At 44.8% G+C, this 26,757-nt stretch overlaps 1 protein-coding gene across 1 annotated transcript in view; it reads right to left on the reverse strand.

The window, feature by feature from the left end:
- Window positions 1–348: 348 nt before the first annotated feature.
- EML3 (EMAP like 3) overlaps window positions 349–26,757 on the reverse strand; it is an 87,817-nt gene continuing 61,408 nt past the window's right edge. Inside the window, exons 20-23 of the mRNA XM_073554656.1 lie at window positions 24,926–25,013; window positions 4,149–4,247; window positions 3,032–3,162; window positions 349–1,738 (exon numbers count right to left, since the gene is read on the reverse strand). Of these exons, the coding sequence (XP_073410757.1) occupies window positions 1,550–1,738; window positions 3,032–3,162; window positions 4,149–4,247; window positions 24,926–25,013 (507 nt within the window). The 3' untranslated portion in view covers window positions 349–1,549. The remainder of the gene's footprint in view (window positions 1,739–3,031; window positions 3,163–4,148; window positions 4,248–24,925; window positions 25,014–26,757) is intronic.

Consider the following 26,757-nt stretch of genomic DNA (forward strand, 5'->3'; position numbering starts at 1 on the left):
TTATATTATACTCACCCCGGGGTGTTCTGGGTCCGGTTTTGGTCCGATGGGTGTCACGGTCCGGTCCGGCGCCTCCCTTCTTCTAACTGTGACGTCCTCTTCTTTCCTTCCTGTCGTGGCTCCTGCGCAGGCGCACTGCTCTGCCCTGTTAAGGGCAGAGCAGATTCCTGCAGTGCGCAAGTGCCGGCAGAGGTCCGGTGCCTGCGCACTGCAGTATCCTGCTCTGCCCTCAACAGGGCAGAGCAGTGCGCCTGCGCAGGAGCCACGACAAGCAGTTCGTATGAGCAAATAAAATTGTTTCCACAATCAAAATTAAACCCCAATCACGACACCTCATTTTCCAATATCTCACGTATATATCTCTTTAATAAAAATCCATTTAAAAACTGGAAGTCAGTAATTAAACATATATCTTTATATACAGTAAGCAGTAAAAAAAAAGTGCTTTGGAAGGTAAAAGGGAAGGTGCATTCTGAGGACATAGCAGGATCAGGTATAAGGATCGATGGCACGTGGCTCTCACGTCACCAGGCGCAGCTTTCATGTTAGTTAGGTTTTTGCACTATTGATAGATGTGACTCGGTTTTGGCATTGTTTGCATCTAATGAGACCCTATGGGACAGAAAGCTTCACGTTTCTGAGAATACGTTGCAGGATTGTCTACAGTGCAATTATTGATAGCAGTATTTCATAAAAATCTGTTATGGACGTGTCAGCACCAGATAAGAGTTTTATGGTTGGTCACTAACATTAATGCCCTTTAATATACATCTACATCTTCTCTACTTCACTCTCTTAGAAAGCTTACACTGTGTCTGCCCCTGGTTACTTACACTATATGTACAAATGACATGACATGAGGCACGTTGGGGGTTTATTACTGCAGGACGTGGTGGGTTTGTGCTTCAGTAGTTACAATGGCGTTAAGACCTATGGCTCAGCCTAGAGCAGTATGGCAGGTGTAGGGGAATAAAACGGGAGTGTAGTCAGCAAAAAGCAGGGCTGGTAGCATGTCTGATCGACTTGCGGAGTTGTACCATAATAACCTTTCTGATATTGTGACATTGATTGCAGGTCGTTGTGTCGGCTCCATTCGTAGAAGGTACTTGTGTGACATCGGCTCAGAGTTACCTTACGCGGCTTTTACTGATAAGGTAACAATTAGTGATGAGCGAACGTGCTGGGATAAGGTGTTATCCGATCATGCTCGGGTGCCAACCAAGTGTCTTCTACGTGCTTGAATAATATGTTCGAGTCCCCATGACTCGCTGCATGTCTCGCGGCTGCAACACATGAAGGGATTGTCTAACAAACCGGCTATCCCTGCATGTGTTGTGGCTCTCGAATAGTCATGAGATATGCAGCCGCGAGAACTTGAACATATTATTCGAGCACGCCGAAAACAACAGGTTAGCACTCGAGCATGCTCAGATAACACCTTATCCCAGGATGTTCACTTATCACTAGTAACAATGAATGTTGGCAGATTTAATACTAAGTTCAGGTTATGGTTTCCGGATCTTTGTCTTAGTGTATTGGGAGACGTCTCTTAGTGAGCAGCTTCTAGCGATGACGTGGAGGACAGCGACTGGCTGCGAGGAAGGTTTCCAGCTTTCACAACTCTCCACTGGAAAATGCTTGCATCCTTCCCACCTAATGATATGAGGTAGCTATCACTGTGCGTGAAGCGGACGTTGGTTACATGACTTCCATGGCCAGAGTAGACATGGCTTGGTGCCTATTGGAGAAATATGCAAATTAATTACAGACGTTTTACATTATATTAGCAGCATATAACATCTACTATATAATTGTCTAATTCTGTCTGTCTGTAATGGAAATCCCGCCTTGCTGATTGGTCACGGCAGTTAGGCAGCGACCAATCAGCGACAGTTGCTTAGTCGCGGCAACACGGCCGCATTGCTTATTGTACAGGCACATTACAGCCGTTAAAGGCATCACTGCTGCGTCGCTCATTACACAGGCACAGTCCTGTACATATACTGGATTACAATACATTAGGTAACAGCAGAAAAGGGACTGCAGCTCTGGGTGTAACTGGAGTACAATACATTAGGTAAGATCTGAACAGTGACAGCAGCTCTGGGTGTAACAGGAGTATAATACATTAGGTAAGAGCAGAACTGTGACTGCAGCTATTGGTGTAACTGGACTACAATACATTAGGTAAAAGCAGAACAGTGACTGCAGCTCTGGGTGTAACTTACGTACAATACATTAGGTAACAGCAGAAAAGTGACTGCAGCTCTGGGTGTAACTGGAGTACAATACATTAGTTAAGATCTGAACAGTGACTGCAGCTCTGGCTGTAACAGGAGTATAATACATTAGGTAAGAGCAGAACGGTGACTGCAGCTATTGGTGTAACCGGACTACAATACATTAGGTAAAAGCAGAACAGTGACTGCAGCTCTGGGAGTAACTGGAGTACAATACATTAGATAACAGCAGAACAGTGACAGCAGCTCTGGGTGTAACTGGAGTACAATACATTAGGTAACAGCAGAACAGTGACTGCAGCTCTGGCTGTAACTGGAGTACAATACATTAGGTAACAGCAGAACAGTGACAGCAGCTCCAGGTGTAACAGGAGTATAATACACTAGATGGTGGCCCGATTCTATCGCATCGGGTATTCTAGAGTCTCTGTTAAAATAAAAAATAGTTATATACTCACCTTCCAACAGCCCCCGGACTCTGTCCCGCCTCTCACCATGCTCTCGGCATCTTCCGGTCCCAGTAATGCTCAGCAAGAAGGGCCGGAGATGACGTCACTCTCACGTGAGCAAGACGTCATCAGCGGTGTTTCGCGCAAAGCATTACTGGGACCGGAAGATGCCGGGAGCATGGAGAGGAGAGAAAGATTCCGGGGACAGTCGGAAGGTGAGTATATAACTATTTTTTATTTTAACAGAGACTTTAGAATACCCGATGCAATAGAATCGGGCCACCATCTAGTGTGCAATAATTGTGTTAGAATGTAAGTGCTATACATCACTCGGCTTCATACCTTAGGCTTATTACAAGGATAGCTAAAGAGGTGAACCTTGCAGAAATCATCTGCGACGGAGATCATGGTCATGCCATGGGAGCGGGAGAGAGCATTAATATCTGTCCCATCAGATCCTTCTGGCCAAACTCCTATTGAAAGAAAAAAAGTAAAATTTACGGTCCTCTGCTATACACCATTGGTATGTACAGTCTTCCTTACTGTTAGATCAGGTGGGCACCCCACAGTGCACCCCACAGTAGACACACAAATGTACCCAGTTAGCACTAAAGATCCTGGTGGCACCATGCACATATTAAAAAATGGTGTGAACGTGATCAATAGGCTGCAGGTCAGACACTGTGCATGTGTGTGACTGGCGCCCTAAACCAGCCTCATCCGCTGTCAGTGGAGAGATTAAAGGTTGAACACTACCTATACGACCCCTTTTTAAACTAAGTAGTCACCCACTTAAGATAAAAATAACACATACTCAACTCGTACCAGTTGTGCTCCAGGGCCTGTAGCGCCGGTGTCCATGATATCGTTATGCTACGTGAGCCCTGAAGCCAATCATTGGCCACTATTGGCCTGCTTCGCCCTCAGAAAAGTGGAAGGAATCTTTAGGAGAGTCCCGATACCGACAGTGCTGGAGATTATTTCTTATATTTATTTTACAGGGGGGGGGGGTTCTATTTAATTTAAAAAGGGGTAGTCCAAGTAGTGGCCTGATCCTTTGTGAGGTTTCTTGATTATGTTTTGCATATTCACCGTTCATACAAAAATAATGCATGCTCAAAAGATTTTAACATGCATGCGTATGGAGAGCATAGCCCCCAAACTGTCTGTGAAGTATATCATATGGTATATGCATATTGTGCTCCATGATGGATATATACATAACCCTGCTCCTTCTTAACCAGTCAATAGTGACTCCAGCATCTGATGAGTTTGACATAAAGAGAGATTTGAGAGTGGTACCTCATATTATGGCAAGCTTAAAGGGATGTGTATTATGGAAAAACCCTTTAAAACTCCAGAAAGATGTACAATTGACAAGGAGCCCATTGCTTTGAGTGAATACTTGTCTGCTCATCGAGAATATAAATTATATTGTCATGCATTAATCATTACTTACCAAAAACATGGTAGCCCAGTACACATGTGTATGTTGCCCACTCGCGATCTTTATTTTTATATCTGTTTCTAAGAAGTTTGCAGCCTCCGGTGATATCCCCTTGATAGGAATAAGTGATAGGCAGAAAAGGTAAGACAAAAAAAGTAAAATTAGAAAAAAAAGTTAAATATTATACTGTAGTATAAGTATGTGACAAGTGAAAGCATTCCCCAAAATTAGAAATTATTCTTTCTACAGAATATATTATTATATATAAAAAATTAGGAGGAATCTGTAAAAGTGTCAAATGACATTAGATGACAGGTGGCCAAGCCAAACAAATTATCAACTGAGCCTTGAGGCGTCACAGCTGCTCCCCATCAGCAGATATTGGGGGGGGGAATCATTGATCCTATGTCCCTGCTAGAGATAAGACCCCTCTGGCAGAGGCTTATTCCCCTCTCTCCATTGAACACATGTACACTGGGCCACGTATATCATATCAGGACGAATAGTTGTTGTCCACACTTATACATTACATTTTCTATATTGTGTATAAAAGTACCATAATGGCCCTAGATAATTGCTCAAGTTATAGAGAAGACTTCAGAAGTGTAGTCTAGGATTAAAAAATAATAAATATAGTATATACCATATATATATATATATATATATATATATATATATATTTTTATTAGCTGAAGAGCCCGGCGCTGCCCGGGCATAGTAACTAACTGTAGTTAGTTATAACAAATTATAATTATCCTCCATCCCATAGGCCCGTGCCCATATACCCATCATACATATCCTCCATCCCATAGTCAACCATTATGACATCATAATGAGCGGCAGGGCTTGCAACCTATGATGACATCAGCGTCGCCATGGCAACCATTATGACATCATAATGAGGGGCGGGGCTTGACACTTTTTCCCCCCATTATGTAGATAGGGGCAAAATTTTTGGTGAATTGGATCGCGCGGGGTTAAAATTTTGCCTCACAACATAGCTTGGGACGCTCTCGGGGTCCAGACGTGTGACTGTGCCAAATTTTGTGGCTGTAGCTGCGACGGTGCGGATGCCTATCCCAGACATACACACATACATACATACCCACCCACATTGAGCTTTATATCTAGGAATTAAAAAGAAAAACAAAATAAATATACACACATATATATATATATATATATATATATATGTATATTTATTTTGTTTTTCTTTTTAATTCCTAGACAACGCTTTTGAAGTCTTCTCTATAGCTTGAACACTTATCTGCTTGCCATCATTCATAGCAATATATCTTAAAAATGGCTGTGGGCAGCACAGTGGCTCAGTGGTTAGAACTGTAGCCTTGAAGTGCTGTGGGGTCCTGGGTTCAAATCCCACCAAGGACAACATCTGCAAGGAGTTTGTATGCTCTCTCAGTGTTTGCGTGGGTTTCATTCCAAAGACATACTGATAGGGAATTTAGATTGTGAGCCCCATCGGGGACAGTGATGATAATGTGTGCAAACTGTAAAGCGCTGCAGAATATGTTAGCGCTATATAACATAACTTATTATTATAAGCAACAAAGATTTCTCAATGCCCACACACTTTTCGATGCATTCACATTTTGGCACATTTTGTTTAGCACCAACATATTCCACAGCACTTTCTAATTGAGTGAGGACATGTACAGATAATAAAGACAATACAGAGTAACACATAGTTCACAAGTTACAGGAAGAGTGAGGTTCCTGCCCGCAAGCTGACAATCTATAAGGAAATTGGGGAGGGGGACACAATAGGTAGAACGCGCTTGTCATGTACGGTCCACCATCATTATAACAAATAAGGGTTTTCATATAAAGGTACATGATCCGGTCATTGGCCAGAAACTATCTAAGTGCAGTTACAGTGTGCAATTGGGTGCATGGGAGAGTTAGGTTTGTGAGTTGAGGTGATAGGCCTATCTAAACAGGTGTGTTTTTAAAGCACGCTTAAAAACATGGGGGCTTGGTATTAGCTGGATCTTTGGGGTACTGAATTCTAGGACACTGGTGCAGCACGAGAGAATTTTTGGAGATAGAGGTGCGAAGTTCGGATTATGAAGGATGTTAGTCTTAACCCCTTAACCCCCAAGGGTGGTTTGCACATTCATGACCGGGACAATTTTTACAATTCTGACCACTGTCCCTTTATGACGTAATAACTCTGAAACGCTTCCATGGATCCCGGTGATTCTGACAATGTTTTCTCGTGACATATTGTACTTCATGTTAGTGGTAAAATTTCATTCATATAACTTGCGTTTGTGAAAAAAACGGAAATTTGGTGAAAATTTTGAAAATTTCACGATTTTCCAACTTTGAATTTTTATGCCCTTAAATCACAAAAAACTTAATAACTAACATTTCCCACATGTTTACTTTACATCAGCACAATTTTTGAACCAAATTTTTTATTTGTTAGGAAGTTATAAGGGTTAAAAGTTGACCAGCGATTTCTCATTTTTGCAACACCATTTTATTTTTACGGACCACATCAAATTTGAAGACATTTTGAGGGGTCTATATGATAGTAAATACCCAAAAGTGACACCATTCTAAAAACTGCACCGCTTAAGGTGCTCAAAACCACATTCAAGAAGTTTATTAACCCTTCAGGTGCTTCACAGGAATTTTTTGAATGTTTAAAAAAAATGAACATTTAACTTTTTACACAAAAAAATTACTTCTGGTCCAATTTTTTTATTTTACCAAGGGTAACAAGAGAAATTGGACTGCAAAAGTTAGTGTGCAATTTGTCCTGAGTACGCTGATAGCTGATATGTGGGGGGAACCACTGTTTCGGCGCATGGCAGAGCTCAGAAGGGAAGGAGCGCCGTTTGACTTTTTCAGTGCAAAATTGGCTGAAATTCAGATCGAACGCCATGTCACGTTTGGAGAGCCCCTGATGTGCCTGAACAGTGGAAACCCCTCACAAGTGACCCCATTTTGGAAACTAGACCCCCAAGGAACTTATCTAGATATGTAGTGAGAACTTTGAACCCACAAGGGCTTCACAGAAGTTTATAACATACAGCCATACAATTAAAAGATCATATTTTTTCCACAAAAATGATCTTTTCACCCCCCAATTTTTATTTTCCCAAGGGTAACAGGACCCCCTAAAGTTATTGTGCAATTTGTCCTGAGTACGCCGATACCTCACATGTGGGGGTAAACCACTATTTGGGCACATGGCAGAGCTCGGAAGGGAAGCAGCGCCATTTGACTTTTTTGGCTGAAATTGAGATCGGACGCCATGTCGCTTTTGGAAAGCCCCTGATGTGCCTAAACTGTGGAAACCCCCCACAAGCGACACCATTTCGGAAACTAGACACCCCTAGGAACTTATCTAGATGTGTGGTGAGCACTTTGAAACCCAAAGTGCTTCATAGAAGTTTATAACGCCCAGGCGTGAAAAGAAAAAAAATCATATTTTTTCCACAAACATGATCTTTTAGTCCCCAATTTTTTTCTTTTCCCAAGGGTAAAAGGAGAAATTGGACCCCAAAAGTTGTTGTCCAATTTGTCCTGAGTACACTGATACCCCATACGTGGGAGAAAACTACTGTATGGGCACACGTTGGGGCTTGGAAGGGAAGTAGTTTTGGAATGCAGACTTTGATGGAATGGTCTGGGGGTGTCATGTCGCGTTTGGAGAGCTCCTGATGTGCCTAATCTGTTGAAACCACTACAAGTGACCCCATTTTGGAAACTAGACACCCCCAAGGAACTTATCTAGATGTGTGGTGAGCACTTTGAAACCCAAAGTGCTTCATAGAAGTTTATAACGCCCAGGCGTGAAAAGAAAAAAAATCATATTTTTTCCACAAACATGATCTTTTAGTCCCCAATTTTTTTCTTTTCCCAAGGGTAAAAGGAGAAATTGGACCCCAAAAGTTGTTGTCCAATTTGTCCTGAGTACACTGATACCCCATACGTGGGAGAAAACTACTGTATGGGCACACGTTGGGGCTTGGAAGGGAAGTAGTTTTGGAATGCAGACTTTGATGGAATGGTCTGGGGGTGTCATGTCGCGTTTGGAGAGCTCCTGATGTGCCTAATCTGTTGAAACCACTACAAGTGACCCCATTTTGGAAACTAGACACCCCCAAGGAACTTATTTAGATGTGTGGTGAGCACTTTGAACTCCCAAGTGCTTCATGGATGTTTATAACGTAGAGCCATAAAAAAAAAAAAAATCTTTTTTTTTTTCCACAAAAATGATATTTTTACCCCCCAAATTTTTATTTTCCCAAGGGTAACAGGAGAAATTGGACCCCAAAAGTTGTTGTGCAATTTGTCCTGAGTAGGCTGATACCCCATATGTGGGGGTAAAACACTGTTTGGGCGCATGGCAGAGCTTGGAAGGGAAGGAGCACCATTTGACTTTTTCAATGCAAAATTGGCTGGAATTGAGATCAGACGCCATGTTGCATTTGGAGAGCACCTTATGTGCCTAAACAGTGGAAACCCCCCAATTCTAACTCCAACCCTAACCCCAACACACCCCTAACCCTAATCTCATCCCTAACTCTAGCCCTAACCCTAGCCCTAATTGGAAAGTACCTTACGTGCCCAAACAGTGGAAACCCCCAATTCTAACTCTAACCCAAACCTCTAACCCTAATATCAACCCTAACCCTAGCCCTAACTCTAACGGGAAAATGGAAATAAATACATTTTTTTATATTTTATTATTTTTCCCCAACTAAGGGGGTGATAACGGGGGGTTTGATTTACTATTTATGGTGGGTTTTTATGTTTGGCGGCTGTCACACGCTAAAAGACGCTATTTATTGTAAAATAGTTTTTGCATCACCACATTTTGAGAGCTAAAATTTCTCCATATTTTGACCCACCGAGTCATGTGAGGTCTTATTTTTTGCGGGACGAGTTGACAGTTTTATTGGTATCATTTTTGGGCACGTGACATTTTTTGATCGCTTTTTATTCCGATTTTTGGGATGCAGAATGAACAAAAACCAGCATTTCAAGAATTTCTTTTGGGGGGGTGTGTTTACACCGTTCCACGTGTGGTAAAATTGATAAAGCGGTTTTATTCTTCAGGTCAGTACGATTACAGCGATACCTTATTTGTAATTTTTTTATGTTTTGGCGCTTTTATGCAATGAAAACAATTTTATATAAAAAATAATTATTTTTGCATCGCTTTATTCTGCGAGCTATAACGTTGTATGGCAGCTCGTTTTTTTGCGGGACAAGATGACGTTTTCAGCGGTACCATGGTTATTCATATCCGTCTTTTTGATTGTGCATTATTGCACTTTTTGTTCGGCGGTATGATGATAAAGCATTATTCTTTGCTTTGTTTTTTATTTTTTAAGGGGTTCACTAAAGGGGTAAACTAGTGGGACAGTTTTATAGGGCGGGTCGTTACAGACGCGGCAATGCTAAATATGTGTACTTTTATTGTTTGTTTTTTTATTTCCAAAAAATGAATTTATTAGGGATTATTTTTTTCTTTAATTTTTTTAATCCGGGGTCCTGCAGGGAAGGAGACAGTCGAAGCAGCGCAGCACATCGTGCTGCTCCGGTGGTCTCAGGGAAGCACGGAGGGAGCCCCCTACCTGCCGATGCTTCCCTAATCCCCCGGTACACTGCAATCATATTTGATCGCAGTGTGCCAGGGGTTAACGTGCCGGGGGTGGTCCGTGACCGCCCCTGAGACATAGTGCTGGGTGTCAGCTGTGATAATCAGTTGACACCCGGCCGCGATCAGCGGCGCTCCCCACGGGGGGGGGGGGTGCCGCTGATCGCTATGACATACTATCCCGCCCCCGGTCTTAGGGGCCCGGGTACCGTGGACGGGATAGTACGTCAGATGTCAGAAAGCGGTTAAGTCAGTTACAGATCGGAGGGCACGGGTAGGGTGATAGACAGAAATGAGGGCGGGGATATAAGGTGGTGCAGAACTGTTTGAGTGCTTTGTGGATGAGAGAAATGCGTTTATATTGGATTCTGTTGCAAATGGGTCACTAGTGTAATGGCTGGCACAGGATGAAGGTATCGGTGTAGCGGCTGGACAAAAATCCGATCCTGTTCCATCCGGTGTCTCCTCAAGCCTTTTTCTGGGTAGCTCCAAGAAAAACCCCTTGCGTCTTTATCAAGTGGCCCCTGAGGATGTATTGCTTCCCCTCTCAGCTTTTTTAGGTGATCGTCCACAGAAAGTGAGATATTCTTTTGAATATATTCTAATAGGGTATTTTTTCTCTACATTTGCCAATTGTTATGGTCCAGGCCAGGTTTTGTATCCTGTCTCCCTTTCCCGGTCTGATCATGTTAAGGGTTAACTTTTCTCTGCCTCGTTCTGGCGCCAGGCTGGCTATTTCTCTTCACTGTATCCTGCAGGCGGTGTCAGTTATAGTTTCTGCCTACAGCGTGAGTAGCTGACTCCGTGTATACCCCGATTTGTCCTATTGCTGTTGCTGACTTTGCCCGTGTGTTTTGTTCCCCTCATCCTGTCCCGACTCTGTGTTCCCCTTTCATGTTTTGGACTCTCTGGTATTTGACTTGGCTTGGACCCTGACCTGCTGTTTGTCTCTTGTCTTTAGTATATCTGCTCCTGACTGGTACTGACCCATTTGGCTTGGTTCAGACTCTGTTTGTTTATTCCTTTGGTACTGAGCTACAGACTATTATCGACTCGGCTTGTTTGACTATTCTGCTGCCACCTGCTGGTAGCCTCGCTGCTGCGCTGCAGGTCTATAATGATCTACGCCCCCCGGAAGAAGGCTAAGCGCCGAAACGCGCGTAGGGACCCGGCAGCACATTTTTATCCAGGTAAACTATGCCCCTATATTAGCTATTTGATTGCAGCACTTTACCTATTTGTATTTAGCACTACAGAGCTTTCGAATATTGCACACCAGCACTTTCCTTTCACTGCAGCACTTTCCATTTTTTATACACTTCCCCATGTTCTGACTATTGCACTGCAGCACTTTCCATTGCACTGCAGCACTTTCCATTGCACTGCAGCACTTTCAATAGTGTTGTGAATTTCAACAGTCATTTGCATTTTTTAGTGCTCTATATATGATTGCACTGCTGCACTTTTCATAGTTTTATTATAATATATTACATATTTTTTTACACCATTACACCATTTTTGTATGCTGCACATATTTTTTACTGGGTGGATTAATATATTGCACTATAGCACTTTATAGTATGTTTCTATAAAGTTAACTCTGAATTGTGGTGTGTTTTTGCAATTTCACTATAGTTTACATTTATGCACTATTAATTATGCAGTAAAATTCTGGTTCTATATATAAAATATATTAATTTTTGGGAGGAGTACTTTATTATTTATTAATTTTGGTGCTATTTATGGTATTGTACTGCTATGCTGTCAACTATTTAAAATTTCTTTGGGCTATATACAGTGGGGAAAAAAAGTATTTAGTCAGTCAGCAATAGTGCAAGTTCCACCACTTAAAAAGATGAGAGGCGTCTGTAATTTACATCATAGGTAGACCTCAACTATGGGAGACAAACTGAGAAAAAAAAAATCCAGAAAATCACATTGTCTGTTTTTTTTTCATTTTATTTGCATATTATGGTGGAAAATAAGTATTTGGTCAGAAACAAGCAATCAAGATTTCTGGCTCTCACAGACCTGTAACTTCTTCTTTAAGAGTCTCCTCTTTCCTCCACTCATTACCTGTAGTAATGGCACCTGTTTAAACTTGTCATCAGTATAAAAAGACACCTGTGCACACCCTCAAACAGTCTGACTCCAAACTCCACTATGGTGAAGACCAAAGAGCTGTCAAAGGACACCAGAAACAAAATTGTAGCCCTGCACCAGGCTGGGAAGACTGAATCTGCAATAGCCAACCAGCTTGGAGTGAAGAAATCAACTGTGGGAGCAATAATTAGAAAATGGAAGACATACAAGACCACTGATAATCTCCCTCGATCTGGTGCTCCACGCAAAATCCCACCCCGTGGGGTCAGAATGATCACAAGAACGGTGAGCAAAAATCCCAGAACCATGCGGGGGGACCTAGTGAATGAACTGCAGAGAGCTGGGACCAATGTAACAAGGCCTACCATAAGTAACACACTACGCCACCATGGACTCAGATCCTGCAGTGCCAGACGTGTCCCACTGCTTAAGCCTGTACATGTCCGGGCCCGTCTGAAGTTTGCTAGAGAGCATTTGGATGATCCAGAGGAGTTTTGGGAGAATGTCCTATGGTCTGATGAAACCAAACTGGAACTGTTTGGTAGAAACACAACTTGTCGTGTTTGGAGGAAAAAGAATACTGAGTTGCATCCATCAAACACCATACCTACTGTAAAGCATGGTGGTGGAAACATCATGCTTTGGGGCTGTTTTTCTGCAAAGGGGCCAGGACGACTGATCCGGGTACATGAAAGAATGAATGGGGCCATGTATCGTGAGATTTTGAGTGCAAACCTCCTTCCATCAGCAAGGGCATTGAAGATGAAATGTGGCTGGGTCTTTCAACATGACAATGATCCAAAGCACACCGCCAGGGCAACGAAGGAGTGGCTTCGTAAGAAGCATTTCAAGGTCCTGGAGTGGCCTAGCCAGTCTCCAGATCTCAACCCTATAGAAAACCTTTGGAGGGAGTTGAAAGTCCGTGTTGCCAAGCGAAAAGCCAAAAACATCACTGCTCTAGAGGAGATCTGCATGGAGGAATGGGCCAACATACCAACAACAGTGTGTGGCAACCTTGTGAAGACTTACAGAAAACGTTTGACCTCTGTCATTGCCAACAAAGGATATATCACAAAGTATTGAGATGAAATTTTGTTTCTGACCAAATACTTATTTTCCACCATAATATGCAAATAAAATGAAAAAAAAAAACCAGACAATGTGATTTTCTGGATTTTTTTTTCTCAGTTTGTCTCCCATAGTTGAGGTCTACCTATGATGTAAATTACAGACGCCTCTCATCTTTTTAAGTGGTGGAACTTGCACTATTGCTGACTGACTAAATACTTTTTTTCCCCACTGTACTTGGATATTTAAATTTTATAAAATTTTTTGTATATGTAATCAATAATAAAAATATTTATATACTATTTTTTATATTGTCTTCAATGCACAATTTTCTATAGCTTCTATTGCCATCTAGTGGAGCTTGCATCTACCTGCATAGCAGCAGCGTGACACCAATTATTTAGAGTGGGTGCGCCTCCTTTCTTCATATGAGTCCCTATGTATGGCTCCCATTAATCCTGCGCATGCAATTTTCAATATCTGTAAGCTTCTATTAAATAGTGATCTGGATATGCTTCCCCCGTTCTGTAAGGCGTGGGAAAGGGAGCTCCATCAAACCTTTACAAAAGAACAATGGTATGAATGTATCCATCACTCTCATAAATCTAATATAGCCACTAAAGCTCAGGAAGTTAGTTATAAAATAGTATCTAGATGGTATTGTGTTCCTTCGGTCTTGCATAAATGGTTCCCGGGAGTATACAACTTGTGCTGGCGATGTGGGGCCCATGTGGGTTCGATGTCGCATATATGGTGGGCGTGCCCGGCCTTGGTGGCCTTCTGGGAGGGTGTTCTTAAAGTAATTAAACAAATGACAGGGGTGTCAATCCCTAAAAGCCCGGAAGCAATTCTACTATTTATTGTTGTGAGTTCATTTTTCCCTTCACCATTGAGGTCTGATGAACTCCCTCCTCTAGTGAAGGAAGGTAGTGAGACTGATTACCAAACACCTGGGCAGCTGGATGATGACTGGGTGGCTGGAATTGAGGACTGAATATAAGGCTGCCGACGCCCTTCTTCCTGGCTGGTGATTTTCCTGCTGGATTCTTGGAGACCAGTCTGATTCCTGCATCTCAAAGCTAAGTTTTTCTGCTCTGCTTTGTACTCATCAGTTTTGTTTTTGTTTTGCCTTGTTTTTTGGGAGTTCTGCCATCCCCGGCCGGGGGTGAGCTGAATTCCATTTTTGTCTCTGATCTGTTGATATTTTGCTCTGTCTTCAGAATATACCTGAGTGCTGATATAGTCTTTTGAAGCCTAGCGACTTCAGGGCCTGTTTTTCCTATCAGTCGGTTGGCTCATTTTGATAGGGTTTTTGCGGATGGCAGACAGCAGCTTTCCTATCCTGTCCTATGTAGTTAGCTTGGGCCCCATCATTTGCTCAACCTATCTTTCTATCTGTGTTAGTGTTTTCATCTTGCTTCACCGTCATTATATGTTGGGGGCTGCTTATTGCTTTGGGGCCTGCTCTGGGGCAGTTTAGTTTTTCCCCTTTCTGTCTTTAGGCTATATAGTTCTGCGGCTGTGATCGAGGGGTCTAGAGCACCGTAGGAACCCCCTACGGCTACTGCTAGTTGTTGTGGATAGGTTCAGGGGTCTGCAATCCGATAGCTGCCAACCTCTCTGGTTTTTCTGGACTTAGCTGGTATTTTGTTTTTTCCTCCTTCGGTGACTCATCATAACAGAATCACCAGCCATACCGCAGATCCTAGGGTACTCAATAGCAGGAGAGAATTGTAAAAAAAAAAAAAAAAAAAAAAGTGTCAATTTTTTTTTTTTTTTTTGGTGTGCATATTTTTTCCTCTATATCTCTGAGGCTGTAGGGGAAATTTTTCTCTCAATGGAGATGAACCAATAGTCTGATCGTGTGGAGCAGCTCGCTGCTGAAGTGCGGGGAATTTCCGCCTATCTTGCTCATTCACATGCTGCTGAACCAAAGATTCCTACTCCTGATGTATTTTTGGGGGATCGGTCTGAATTCTTGAATTTCAAGAATAATTGTAAATTATTTTTTGCCTTGAAGCCTAACTCGTCGGGGAACTCCGCGCAGCAGGTTAAAATTGTCATCTCTTTGCTGTGCGGCGATCCCCAGGATTGGGCATTTTCTTTGAAACCTGATGATCCTATTCTGAATAATGTGAACGCATTTTTTCAAGCCTTGGGGTTGTTGTATGATGAACCTAATGCTATTGATCAGGCTGAAAAGACCCTGTTGGCATTAAGCCAGGGTCGGGATTCGGCAGAGTTGTACTGTCAAAAATTCCGAAAGTGGGCGGTCCTTACTACCTGGAATGATGGTGCCTTGGCAGCCCTCTTTCAGAAGGGTTTGTCAGAAACTGTAAAAGATACTATGGTGGGATTTCCTGTTCCCTCTGGTCTTGACGATTCTATGTCATTAGCCATTCAGGTGGATCGGCGTTTACATGAACGCAAAACTACACGAGAGATGTTACCACCTGTTGAACAAATGTCTGAATCTATGCAATGTGATAGAGTTTTTTCTAGGGCGCAATGTCAGGAGTTCAGAAGGCGTAATAAGCTGTGTTTTTTTTGTGGAGATGCCTCGCATATTATTTCTGTCTGCCCTAAACGAGAGAAACGTTGCACACACACGTTTTCTGTGGGTGGTGTTCAACCTAAGTTTCTTCTGGCAATTACTCTGATCTGCTCCCTGTCCACATTTTCCGCCAAGGCTTTTGTGGATTCAGGAGCAGCTCTGAACCTGATGGACTTGGATTTTGCTAAACGTTGTGGATTTTCTATGACACCTCTGCGGATGCCTATCCCTTTGAGGGGTATTGATGCTACTCCTTTGGCGAAGAATAAACCTCAGTTTTGGACCCAGGTGGTAAATGCGGGTCGCCCCAGACCATCAAGAAAATTGCAGATTTTTGGTGTTGCATAATCTGCATGATACTATTGTTCTGGGGTTTCCCTGGTTGCAAATCCATAATCCAGTTCTGGATTGGAAATCTTTGTCTGTGGTGAGTTGGGGTTGTCGGTGTGCCCTTAGTGATGCTCCTGTTTTCTCCACCTCTCCCCAGTCACATGATGTTCCTGACTATTTGGCTGACTTTTATGATGTATTTAGTGAGAATGAGTCTGCGCCTTTGCATCCTCATAGGAGTTATGACTGTGCTATTGAACTGAACCCGGGGTGTAAATTCCCCAAGGGTCGGCTTTTCAATTTATCTGTACCCGAGCACGAGGCTATGCGATCCTATATTAAGGAGGCATTGGAGAAGGGTCATATTAGACCATCCTCTTCACCCTTAGGTGCCGGGTTTTTTTTCGTGGCTAAAAAGGATGGTTCATTAAGGCCTTGTATTGACTATCGTGCCCTCAACAAAATTACTGTTAAATATCAGTATCCGTTACCCCTGATTTCTGATCTATTCTCCAGAGTTAAAGGTGCTTGCTGGTTTACCAAGCTTGACCTCAGGGGGCGTATAATCTTATTCGCATTAAGTATGGGGATGAATGGAAGACGGCGTTTAATACTCCGGAGGGACATTTTGAGTACCTGGTGATGCCTTTTGGGCTCACTAATGCCCCTTCTATCTTCCAGTGCTTCATGAACAATATATTCCGAGACTTTGTGGATAAATTTTTGATTATCTATCTGGATGATATTTTGATCTTCTCCAAGAATTGGGACTCTCATGTGGAACATGTTCGGACTGTGTTCCGGATTTTGAGGGAGAATTCCCTGTATGTCAAGGGATCGAAATGCCTTTTTGGGGTACAGAGGATTTCATTTTTGGGATTTATTTTGTCTCCGTCAACTATTGAAATGGACCCGGCCAAGGTACAGGCCATTTATGATTGGGTTCAGCCCACTTCTTTGAAGGCCCTGCAGAAGTTTTTGGGTTTTGCTAATTTTTATCGGAAATTTATAGCTAATTTTTCTGGTATTGCCAAGCCATTGACGGATTTGACTAGGAAGGGTGCTGATGTGCTGAATTGGTCTCCGGAGGCTGTTTCTTCCTTTCAGGAGCTGAAGCGAAGATTCACTTCTGCTCCGGTTTTGCGGCAACCTGATGTCTCACTCCCGTTTCAGGTGGACGTGGACGCTTCTGAGATTGGTGCAGGAGCGGTGTTGTCCCAAAAAGATCCTGTGACATCTAAAATGAATCCTTGTGATTTCTTTTCCTGAAAGTTCCCCACTATGATGTGGGGAATTGGGAACTGTTGGCCATGAAATGGGCATTTGAGGAGTGGAGACATTGGTTGGAGGGAGCCAAACACCAAGTCGTGGTCCTTACTGACCACAAGAATTTGATTTACCTGGAGTCGGCCAAGCGCTTGAATCCTAGACAGGCTAGGTGGGCCTTGTTTTTCACACGTTTTGATTTTGTGGTCTCTTTTCTTCCGGGCACTAAGAATGTCAAGGCAGACGCCCTCTCTAGGAGTTTCCTTGCTGATTCTCCTGTTGTGACTAAGCCTGCTACCATCTTAGGCGAGGGGGTTGTTCTTTCTGCCATCTCACCCGATTTGAGACGTGCTCTGGAAGAGTTTCAGGAGGACAAACCTGAGCGTTGTCCCAGTGGAAAGTTGTATGTTCCTGACCAGTGGAGGAAGAGAGTGATGTCTGAAGTTCATTGCTCTGCATTGGCTGGTCATCCAGGTATTTTTGGTACTAGAGATCTGGTGAGTCGATCTTTTTGGTGGCCCGCCTTGTCTCGTGATGTCAGGAATTTTGTGCAGTCCTGTGGGACTTGCTCCCGGTCTAAATCTTGTTCTCGCTCTAGTGGCTTGTTGATGCCTTTGTCGGTGCCCAGGAGGCCAGGGACCCATATTTCAATGGATTTTATCTCTGATATGCCTGTCTCTCAGAGAATGACTGTTATTTGGGTGATTTGTGATAGATTCTCTAAGATGGTCCATCTTGTACCACTCCCTAAGTTGCCATCTTCCTCTGAGTTGGTGCCCTTGTTTTTGCAACAGGTGGTTCGCTTGCACGGGATTCCTGAGAACATTGTATCTGACAGAGGAGTTCAGTTTGTGTCTAGATTTTGGAGGACTTTCTGTTCCAAGCTGGGAATTCAGTTGTCCTTCTCCTCTGCGTTTCACCCTTAGACCAATGGGCAGACGGAGAGAACAAACCAGACTTTGGAGTCGTATTTGAGATGTTTTATTTCTGCCGATCAGGATGATTGGGTTTCATTTTTGCCCTTGTCCGAATTTGCTTTAAATAATAGAGCTAGTTCTGCCACTTTGATGTCACCTTTTTTTTGTAACTTTGGTTTTCACCCTCAATTTTCTTCAGGGCAGGTGGAGCCTTCTGCCTGCCCAGGTGTTGACACTGTGGTGGAGAGAATGCACCAGATCTGGGACCAAGTAGTGGATAAGTTGTCTCTCTCCCAGGAAAAGGCCCAGCGGTTTTCCAACCAGCGTAGGACCGTTGGTCCCCAGTTTAAGGTGGGTGATATGGTTTGGTTGTCATCAAAAAATATCGCTATGAAGGTGGCTTCTCCTAAGTTTAAGCCTAGATTTATTGGACCTTACAAGATTTTGGAGATTATTAATCCGGTCTCTTTTCGGTTGGCTCTTCCTGTCACATTTAAAATTCATAATGTGTTTCATAAGTCCTTGTTGAAGTGGTTTGTTGAACCAGTAGTTCCTGTGGTGGCACCTCCTGACCCTATATTGGTTGAAGGTAACATGGAATATGAGGTAGAGAAGATACTGGATTCCCGTCTGGCTAGACGGAGACTCCAGTATTTGGTTAAGTGGAAGGGTTATGGTCAGGAGGATAATTCCTGGGTCTCTGCCTCTGATATTCATGCCGAAAGATTGGTGCGTGCCTTTCATCGGGCTCACCCGGATCGCCCTGGTGGCATGGATGAGGGTTCGGTGACCCCTCCTCAAGGGGGAGGTACTGTTGTGAGTTCATTTTTCCCTTCACCATTGAGGTCTGATGAACTCCCTCCTCTAGTGAAGGAAGGTAGTGAGACTGATTACCAAACACCTGGGCAGCTAGATGATGACTGGGTGGCTGGAATTGAGGACTGGATATAAGGCTGCCGACGCCCTTCTTCCTGGCTGGTGATTTTCCTGCTGGATTCTTGGAGACCAGTCTGATTCCTGCATCTCAAAGCTAAGTTTTTCTGCTCTGCTTTGTACTCATCAGTTTTGTTTTTGTTTTGCCTTGTTTTTTGGGAGTTCTGCCATCCCCGGCCGGGGGTGAGCTGAATTCCATTTTTGTCTCTGATCTGTTGATATTTTGCTCTGTCTTCAGAATATACCTGAGTGCTGATATAGTCTTTTGAAGCCTAGCGACTTCAGGGCCTGTTTTTCCTATCAGTCGGTTGGCTCATTTTGATAGGGTTTTTGCGGATGGCAGACAGCAGCTTTCCTATCCTGTCCTATGTAGTTAGGTTGAGCAAATGATGGGGCCCAAGCTATCTTTCTATCTGTGTTAGTGTTTTCATCTTGCTTCACCGTCATTATATGTTGGGGGCTGCCTATTGCTTTGGGGTCTGCTCTGGGGGAGTTTAGTTTTTCCCCTTTCTGTCTTTAGGCTATATAGTTCTCCGGCTGTGATCGAGGGGTCTAGGGCACCGTAGGAACCCCCCACGGCTACTGCTAGTTGTTGTGGATAGGTTCAGGGGTCTGCAATCCGATAGCTGCCAACCTCTCTTGTTTTTCTGGACTTAGCTGGTATTTTGTTTTTTCCTCCTTCGGTGACTCATCATAACAATTTATGTTTCCCATGCCTAAGAATGCTTTTAAGAAATCTTTATTGAGGCACCTTCTTCAGGCTGCTAAGGTGGTAATTTCACGACACTGGAAGTCCTTAGACCCGCGTTAACTAGAGGAATGGTTTGGGGAGGTGGCTAGAGTTCACCGAATGGAATCCCTGATAGCCCATAGACAAGTGGCTGCAAAATGGTATCATTGGGAATCCTTATCCTCATCGATGTACCAAAATATGCTAAGATAATTGCTATCTTATCCTCTTACGACATTTGATATGCCGGTATCATAGTTCATGCTCCATCTGCCTTAGTGATTTGTCCTCATGGTCCCTATAAACATTTCTTCTCTTTTCTCTTCTCCTTCTTGTTATTTAGTTTAACAGATTGTCAATTGTCTTTTGCAAACTACTGTTGATACCGTACAGAGATGTTTGTTTGTTTTCATGTTACTACAAAATTCTCTTTTTCAGTAGTTACTATACCTATGATGTGTTCTTTTGAACAGGCCCGGATTGGTAATATGCACAACCGGGCATTTTCCTGCTGGGCCGCTGTCATGTGGTCTGCGGGCGGCAGCACCCGCTCATCTGGCCGCTTGCCAGCTGATGCGGCCACTGGCCTGGCTGTTGTTCCTGCTGCCGGCCCTCTCTGCGGGCACAGCGGTTATAGTTTCCAAACCTCCTGGGATTTTTCTATCCCTCACTGCAGGGAGATAAGCCGCCACGCCCCCCCAACGTACCCCATTCTCGCCCTAGCATGAGACCTTCCTCCCCCCTACCCGCAGCCACTCACAGCGTCGCTTGCCTGCTCTCTTCTCTGTACACAGGACCTGTGATGAGGTCACAGGAGGGGAGGAGTCAGGGGTCACATGATCAGGAGTCTGTCTAGACCCCTGACTCCGCCCCTCCTGTGACCTCATCACAGGTCTTGTGCGCACAGCCCTGCCTCTTGGTGTCTGCAGGACTCTGCTGTGCTGGTTGTCATGGTGCTGGATGAGGTAAGTATGTGTGGGGTCAGGAGGGGTTTACAGGGTAGATGTAGCAGAGCTGTGTACGAGGTGTACGGAGCGGAGCCGGATGTGTACGGAGCGGAGCCGGATGTGTACGGAGCGGAGCCGGATGTGTACGGAGCGGAGCCGGATGTGTACGGAGCGGAGCCGGATGTGTACGAGGTGTACGGAGCGGAGCCGGATGTGTACGAGGTGTACGGAGCGGAGCCGGATGTGTACGAGGTGTACGGAGCGGAGCCGGATGTGTACGAGGTGTACGGAGCGGAGCCGGATGTGTACGAGGTGTACGGAGCGGAGCCGGATGTGTACGAGGTGTACGGAGCGGAGCCGGATGTGTACGAGGTGTACGGAGCGGAGCCGGATGTGTACGAGGTGTACGGAGCGGAGCCGGATGTGTACGAGGTGTACGGAGCGGAGCCGGATGTGTACGAGGTGTACGGAGCGGAGCCGGATGTGTACGAGGTGTACGGAGCGGAGCCGGATGTGTACGAGGTGTACGGAGCGGAGCCGGATGTGTACGAGGTGTACGGAGCGGAGCCGGATGTGTACGAGGTGTACGGAGCGGAGCCGGATGTGTACGAGGTGTACGGAGCGGAGCCGGATGTGTACGAGGTGTACGGAGCGGAGCAGGATGTGTACGAGGTGTACGGAGCGGAGCAGGATGTGTACGAGGTGTACGGAGCAGAGCTACGTGTACGAGGTGTACGGAGCGGAGCCGGATGTGTACGAGGTGTACGGAGTGGAGCCGTGTGTGTATGAGGTGTACGGAGCGGAGCCGCGTGTACGAGGTGTACGGAGCGGAGCCGTGTGTGTACGAGGTGTACGGAGCGGAGCCGGATGTGTATGAGGTGTACAGAGAGGAGCCGTGTGTGTATGAGGTGTACGGAACGGAGTCGCGTGTGTACGAGGTGTACGGAGAGGAGCCGCATGTGTACGAGGTGTACGGAGAGGAGCCGTGTGTGTACGAGGTGTACGGAGAGGAGCCGTGTGTGTACGAGGTGTACGGAGAGGAGCCGTGTGTGTACGAGGTGTACGGAGAGGAGCCGTGTGTGTACGAGGTGTACGGAGAGGAGCCGTGTGTGTACGAGGAGTACCGAGAGGAGCAGTGTGTGTACGGGATGTACGGAGCGGAGCCAAGTGTGTACGAAGCATACAAAGCGGGCTTTTCCCACGGACACAGGAGTACACGGCGGAGCCCCGAGGAGCATTTTAAAACTCACACATGACGTTCCACCGGAAGTGATGTGCTGGAAGCTGACCGGAAATGAGACAATTTCATGGGGAAATTGTGACGGAACTAGGAATGCTTCAGATCCATCACCATGTCCTCCTCCGACAGCGCAGACAGCAGGATCGCCTTGGAATCGGGGATGCCAGCCATGTGAGCGAATCATGATATGTCCTGCATCGGGAGGCTCAGGTGAGCACTACAATGGGAGCTGGGCTGCTATAGAATCTTTCTTTCTCATTCTCTGTTCTGTCTTTCCCTCATTTTCTTTCTCTCTCTCTGTTCTTTCTTTTTCTTTCCTCTCTTTCTTTCTCTCTGTTCTTTCTTTTCTTTACTTCTTTCTCTCTCTCTGTTTTCTTTTTTCTCTCTCTCTGTATTCTCTCTTCCTTAGTACCAGTCAGTGTGCCCACAGTACCAGCAAATGTGCCCATAATGCCAGCCTCTGTGCCCTCAGTACCAGTCAATGTGATCAGCAGTGCTAAATGGGTGCGGTTGGGCGTGGACATGGGTGTGACTGGTTGCAAAATGGATGTGGCCGGGGCGTGGCCTAAAATTTGCAGCGGCACGCTGCGCGCGCCGCAGTCTTTGTCCCTCTTTCCCTTCTTCAAAACTTGGGAGGTATGATAGGGGCGGCTATGACCAGGGAGTCTGGTTGCCCAATGGATAGCAGTTCTGCCAGGAATTCTGTCACCGTGCGTACAAAAGGGGACAGAGCTTTGGGAGGAGTACTGCAACTAAAAGCAATAAATAGGACTGAGCTGAAATACTGGGCACAGCTGTGACTACATGCTATAAAGTATAGTCGTGTTAATCTTCTCTCACTTCTTGTAACCTACAAGTGTACAAAGATATTATATAGTCGCCATGTGACTAGTGGGCCTGTGTAACTTCAAATGCCAGGGCTGAATTTTAGTCCCAGTCCGGCCCTGCTTTTGAACCTGTTGATATGTTTGCTTTTGTTGTGTTGTCATGGTTTGTTTGGCAAGTTGTTGGCTGGTGCGTCAGGGGTTAATGCTGTTGGCCTCTCTCTGGCTATGGGAGGGCTTTAAATAGCCTCAGTTGGGCTCCATTCCTTGTCAGTTATACTTCTGCCCTCGGCTGAGTTAGTTGACCCCCGTGTGCTTGTGCCTTGTGCATGCTTTTCGTATGATCTCCTGTTATTGACACGGTCTGTTTCCCCGTTTGGCATCTGTCTGTTGATTTGGTACCGCCTGTTGGTTTGCCTGGTTTCTGACTTCTGCTCCATTTTGACTGCACGTTTTGCCTGTTCACCTGATACCCAAGTTGCACTCCACGGTTTCTGACATTTGGCTTGAATCTGGCCCCTCTTCTGTATCTCGCACTTGTACCTTGTTGTCCTCCCAGTATTGACCTCGGCTCTCCTGACCTCTCTCTGCAGTCCTGCCAGTCCCCACAGCTCTCTGCTACCTCCTTCAGGAGTTCTGTGGCTGGTTCCGCCCCGGTTCCTCCCTCCCTCTGCGGTCACATGGCGCAGGTCCTGCACGCCGGTGGTCACGCTCCATCCCGGCAATCTCTCGGTGAGCTGCGAGCTCCGCCTGCCTAGCATCCTACTGGACACGTGTACTGACCGGAGTTCTATCATTAACGGTGTTCCTGATATGTGTATTATAAAACAACTAGATGGGGGCCCGATGCTATCGCATCAGGAGGGTGGTCGTCTGTGCTCTCTTCTTTGACCTGTCTACCCCATGTGCTATCCCCTTGTCAAGTTTCTGCGGTAACTTGGATAGCCGTCCTTTTCTTTGATGGTATATTCTTGGTATTATTTTGATGTTGGCGTTGATATTTGCTTTTAAAGGGGTTTTCCAACGAACGAAAGTTCATTTTAAAAATTGTCTGTCTCTGACCTTGTACGGAGCATACCACAGCTCTCGGGCGGGGGGGAAACAAAAGAAAACACTGACATTACAGCAGGGGATCACAAAGGATTCATTTTGTGAGGTAAAATATTGTTTAAAAAGTCAGTGAAATATTTTACCTCACAGAATGAATCCTCTGCGATCACCCGCTGTAATGTCAGTATTGTCTTTTGCTTCCTCCCCTCCCCAGGAGATGTGGTATGCTCTGTACACGGTCACACACAGACAATTTTTAAAATTAACTTTCAATCGTGGGAAAACCCCTTTAATGTGACTGGCTTCCTCTGCTTGTAGACATGTTGTGCATCTGCCGCCGGGATCAGCCGAATGATTCTCTGCGCCTGCGTGGAATTCACACAGGCGCAGTAAATCAGACCTCCGCCATCTTTGTGCAGACAGATAGCGGCGGTCACATTAAAACTGCGCATGCGCTCTTCGTGTACAAAGATGGCAGCGGTCAGTGAACCATTCGGCTGACCCCGGCAAGTTCGCGACGGTGTTCCGCTGGTGGTACCGCGCAAGAGGCTGCGTACGTCGTGTACAGTGTGTGGTGCGTATGGCATATACAGTGTGTGTGTGTGGTGAGTACGACGTATACAGTGTGTAAGTGTGTGGGTAGGTGTGTGTGGTGCGACGGTGTTCCGCTGGTGGTACCGCGCAAGAGGCTGGTACCACCAGCAGTTTCCATATTAAGACACCCATCACTTGGGTGTCCCAATATGGCGGTCTGTGAACTTCCTCCGCTTGGAATTCTGGGATACGGACACATCTGGACGGAACAGGATGTGAAGACATTACAAGGTAATTATATATTAGATAAAAATTTGAATAGGAAAAAAATCCGACCCTGGATGCCGCATTCAGGACGGATTGGGGAGAAGAGAGTTTGGTTATAGGGAGGTGGATCAGTAGAATGTTGCATTAGTCCACTCAAGAATGAATAACAGTGACAGTAAGAGTTTTTGCAGTTTCGAAGGTGAGAAAAGGTCAGATTCTGGAGATGTTGTTAAGATGCAGGTAACATGAGTGAATGATTGGATATAAGAAATATAGAAAAGTTAAATAAATAAATGATTCATTCTCATTAATTACTAAGCATTACCTTAAAAATAAAATCTAAATTAATTGTAAGATTCAAAAATGTGTTTCCGCTCTCAATACTCACAGTATAGGATCTCATAGTCTCCAGAGTTTGACATGATATAATTTCCATCTTTTGACCAATCCAAATGGGTTATAAAGCTGGAGTGCCCCTGTAGTGAGAAGATGAAAACCAAGTTCCATTTACCGTATTAATTTTATTGGTGGCTTTACTATGGTACTTTAACCCCTTCCTGACATCTGACGTACTATCCCGTCCATGGGACCCGGGCCCCTATGCCCATGGACAGAATAGTATGTCATAGCAATCAGCGGCGCTCACGGGGGAAGCGCCGCTGATCGCGGCCGGGTGTCAGCTGATTATCACAGCAGACGCCCGGCACTATGTGTCAGGGGCGGTCCGTGACCGCCCCCGGCAATTTAACCCCTGGCACACTGTGATCAAACACGATCACAGTGTACCGGGGGTTTAGGGAAGCATCGGCAGGGAGGGGGCTCCCTCCGTGCTTCCCTGAGACCCCCGCAGCAGCGCGATCTGCGGGGGACCCCTTCCCAGCAGGTCCCTGGATCCAATATGGCGGCGGGGACCTTCGGGGGCCTGCAGGGAGCCAGCTTCCTCACTGCCCGCAGAGTGCAGGCATGAGGAAGCCTGTGCAGCGCCGGTGTGAGATCGCTGATCTGTCACAGCGATCTGTGATATGACAGATCAGCGATCTCACACATGACAGTGATGTCCCCCTGGGACAGTGTAATAAAGTTAAAAAAAAAGTGTAAAATTAATTTATAAAAAAAAAAAAAAACGCTAAATAAACAAAAAAAAAAATTCCCTAATGAATTTATTTTTTTGTAAAAAAAAAACAAAAAACAATAAAAGTACACATATTTAGTATCGCCGCGTCCGTAACGACCCACCCTATAAAACTGTCCCATTAGTTAACCCCTTTAGCGAACCCCTTAAAAAATAAACATAAAAAACAAAGCAAAAATAATGATTTATTATCATACTGCCGAACAAAAAGTGCAATAACGCGCGATCAAAAAGACGGATATAAATATCCATGGTACCGCTGAAAACGTCATCTTGTCCTGCAAAAAACGAGCTGCCACACAGCGTCATCAGCAAAAAAATAAAAAGTTATAGCTCGCAGAATAAAGTGATGCAAAAATAATTTTTTTATATAAAATTGTTTTCATTGCATAAAACCGCCAAAACATAAAAAATGACATAAATGAGTTATCGCTGTAATCGTACTGACCCGAAGAATAAATCCGCTTTATCAATTTTACCGCACGCGGAATGGTGTAAACGCACACCCCAAAAGAAATTCATGAAATGCTGGTTTTTGTTCATTTTGCATCCCAAAAATCAGAATAAAAAGCGATCAAAAAATGTCACGTGCCCGAGAATGGTACCAATAAAAACACCAACTCATCCCGCAAATAATAAGACCTCATATGACTCGGTGGGTCAAAATATGGAAAAATTATAGCTCTCAAAATGTGGTGATGCAAAAACTATTTTTACAATAAAAAGCGTCTTATAGCGTGTGACAGCTGCCAAACATAAAAACCGCCATAAATAGTAAATCAAACCCCCCGTTATCACCCCCTTAGTTAGGGAAAAATAATAAAATTAAAAAAATGTATTTATTTCCATTTTCCCATTAGGGTTAGGGCTAGGGTTAGGGTTAGGGCTGAGATTAGGGTTAGGGGTGTGTTGGGGTTAGGGTTGGAGTTAGAATTGGGGGGTTCCACTATTTGCGCACATCAGGTGCTCTCCAAACACAACATGGCGTCTGATCTCAGTTCCAGCCAATTCTGCGTTGAAAAAGTCAAATGGTGCTCCTTCCCTTCCAAGCTCTGCCATGCGCCCAAACAGTGTTTTACCCCCACATA

This window comes from Dendrobates tinctorius, unplaced genomic scaffold, assembly GCF_039654945.1.
Source record: "Dendrobates tinctorius isolate UK_male_01 unplaced genomic scaffold, ASM3965494v1 ptg000211l, whole genome shotgun sequence".
NCBI lineage: Eukaryota > Metazoa > Chordata > Amphibia > Anura > Dendrobatidae > Dendrobates > Dendrobates tinctorius.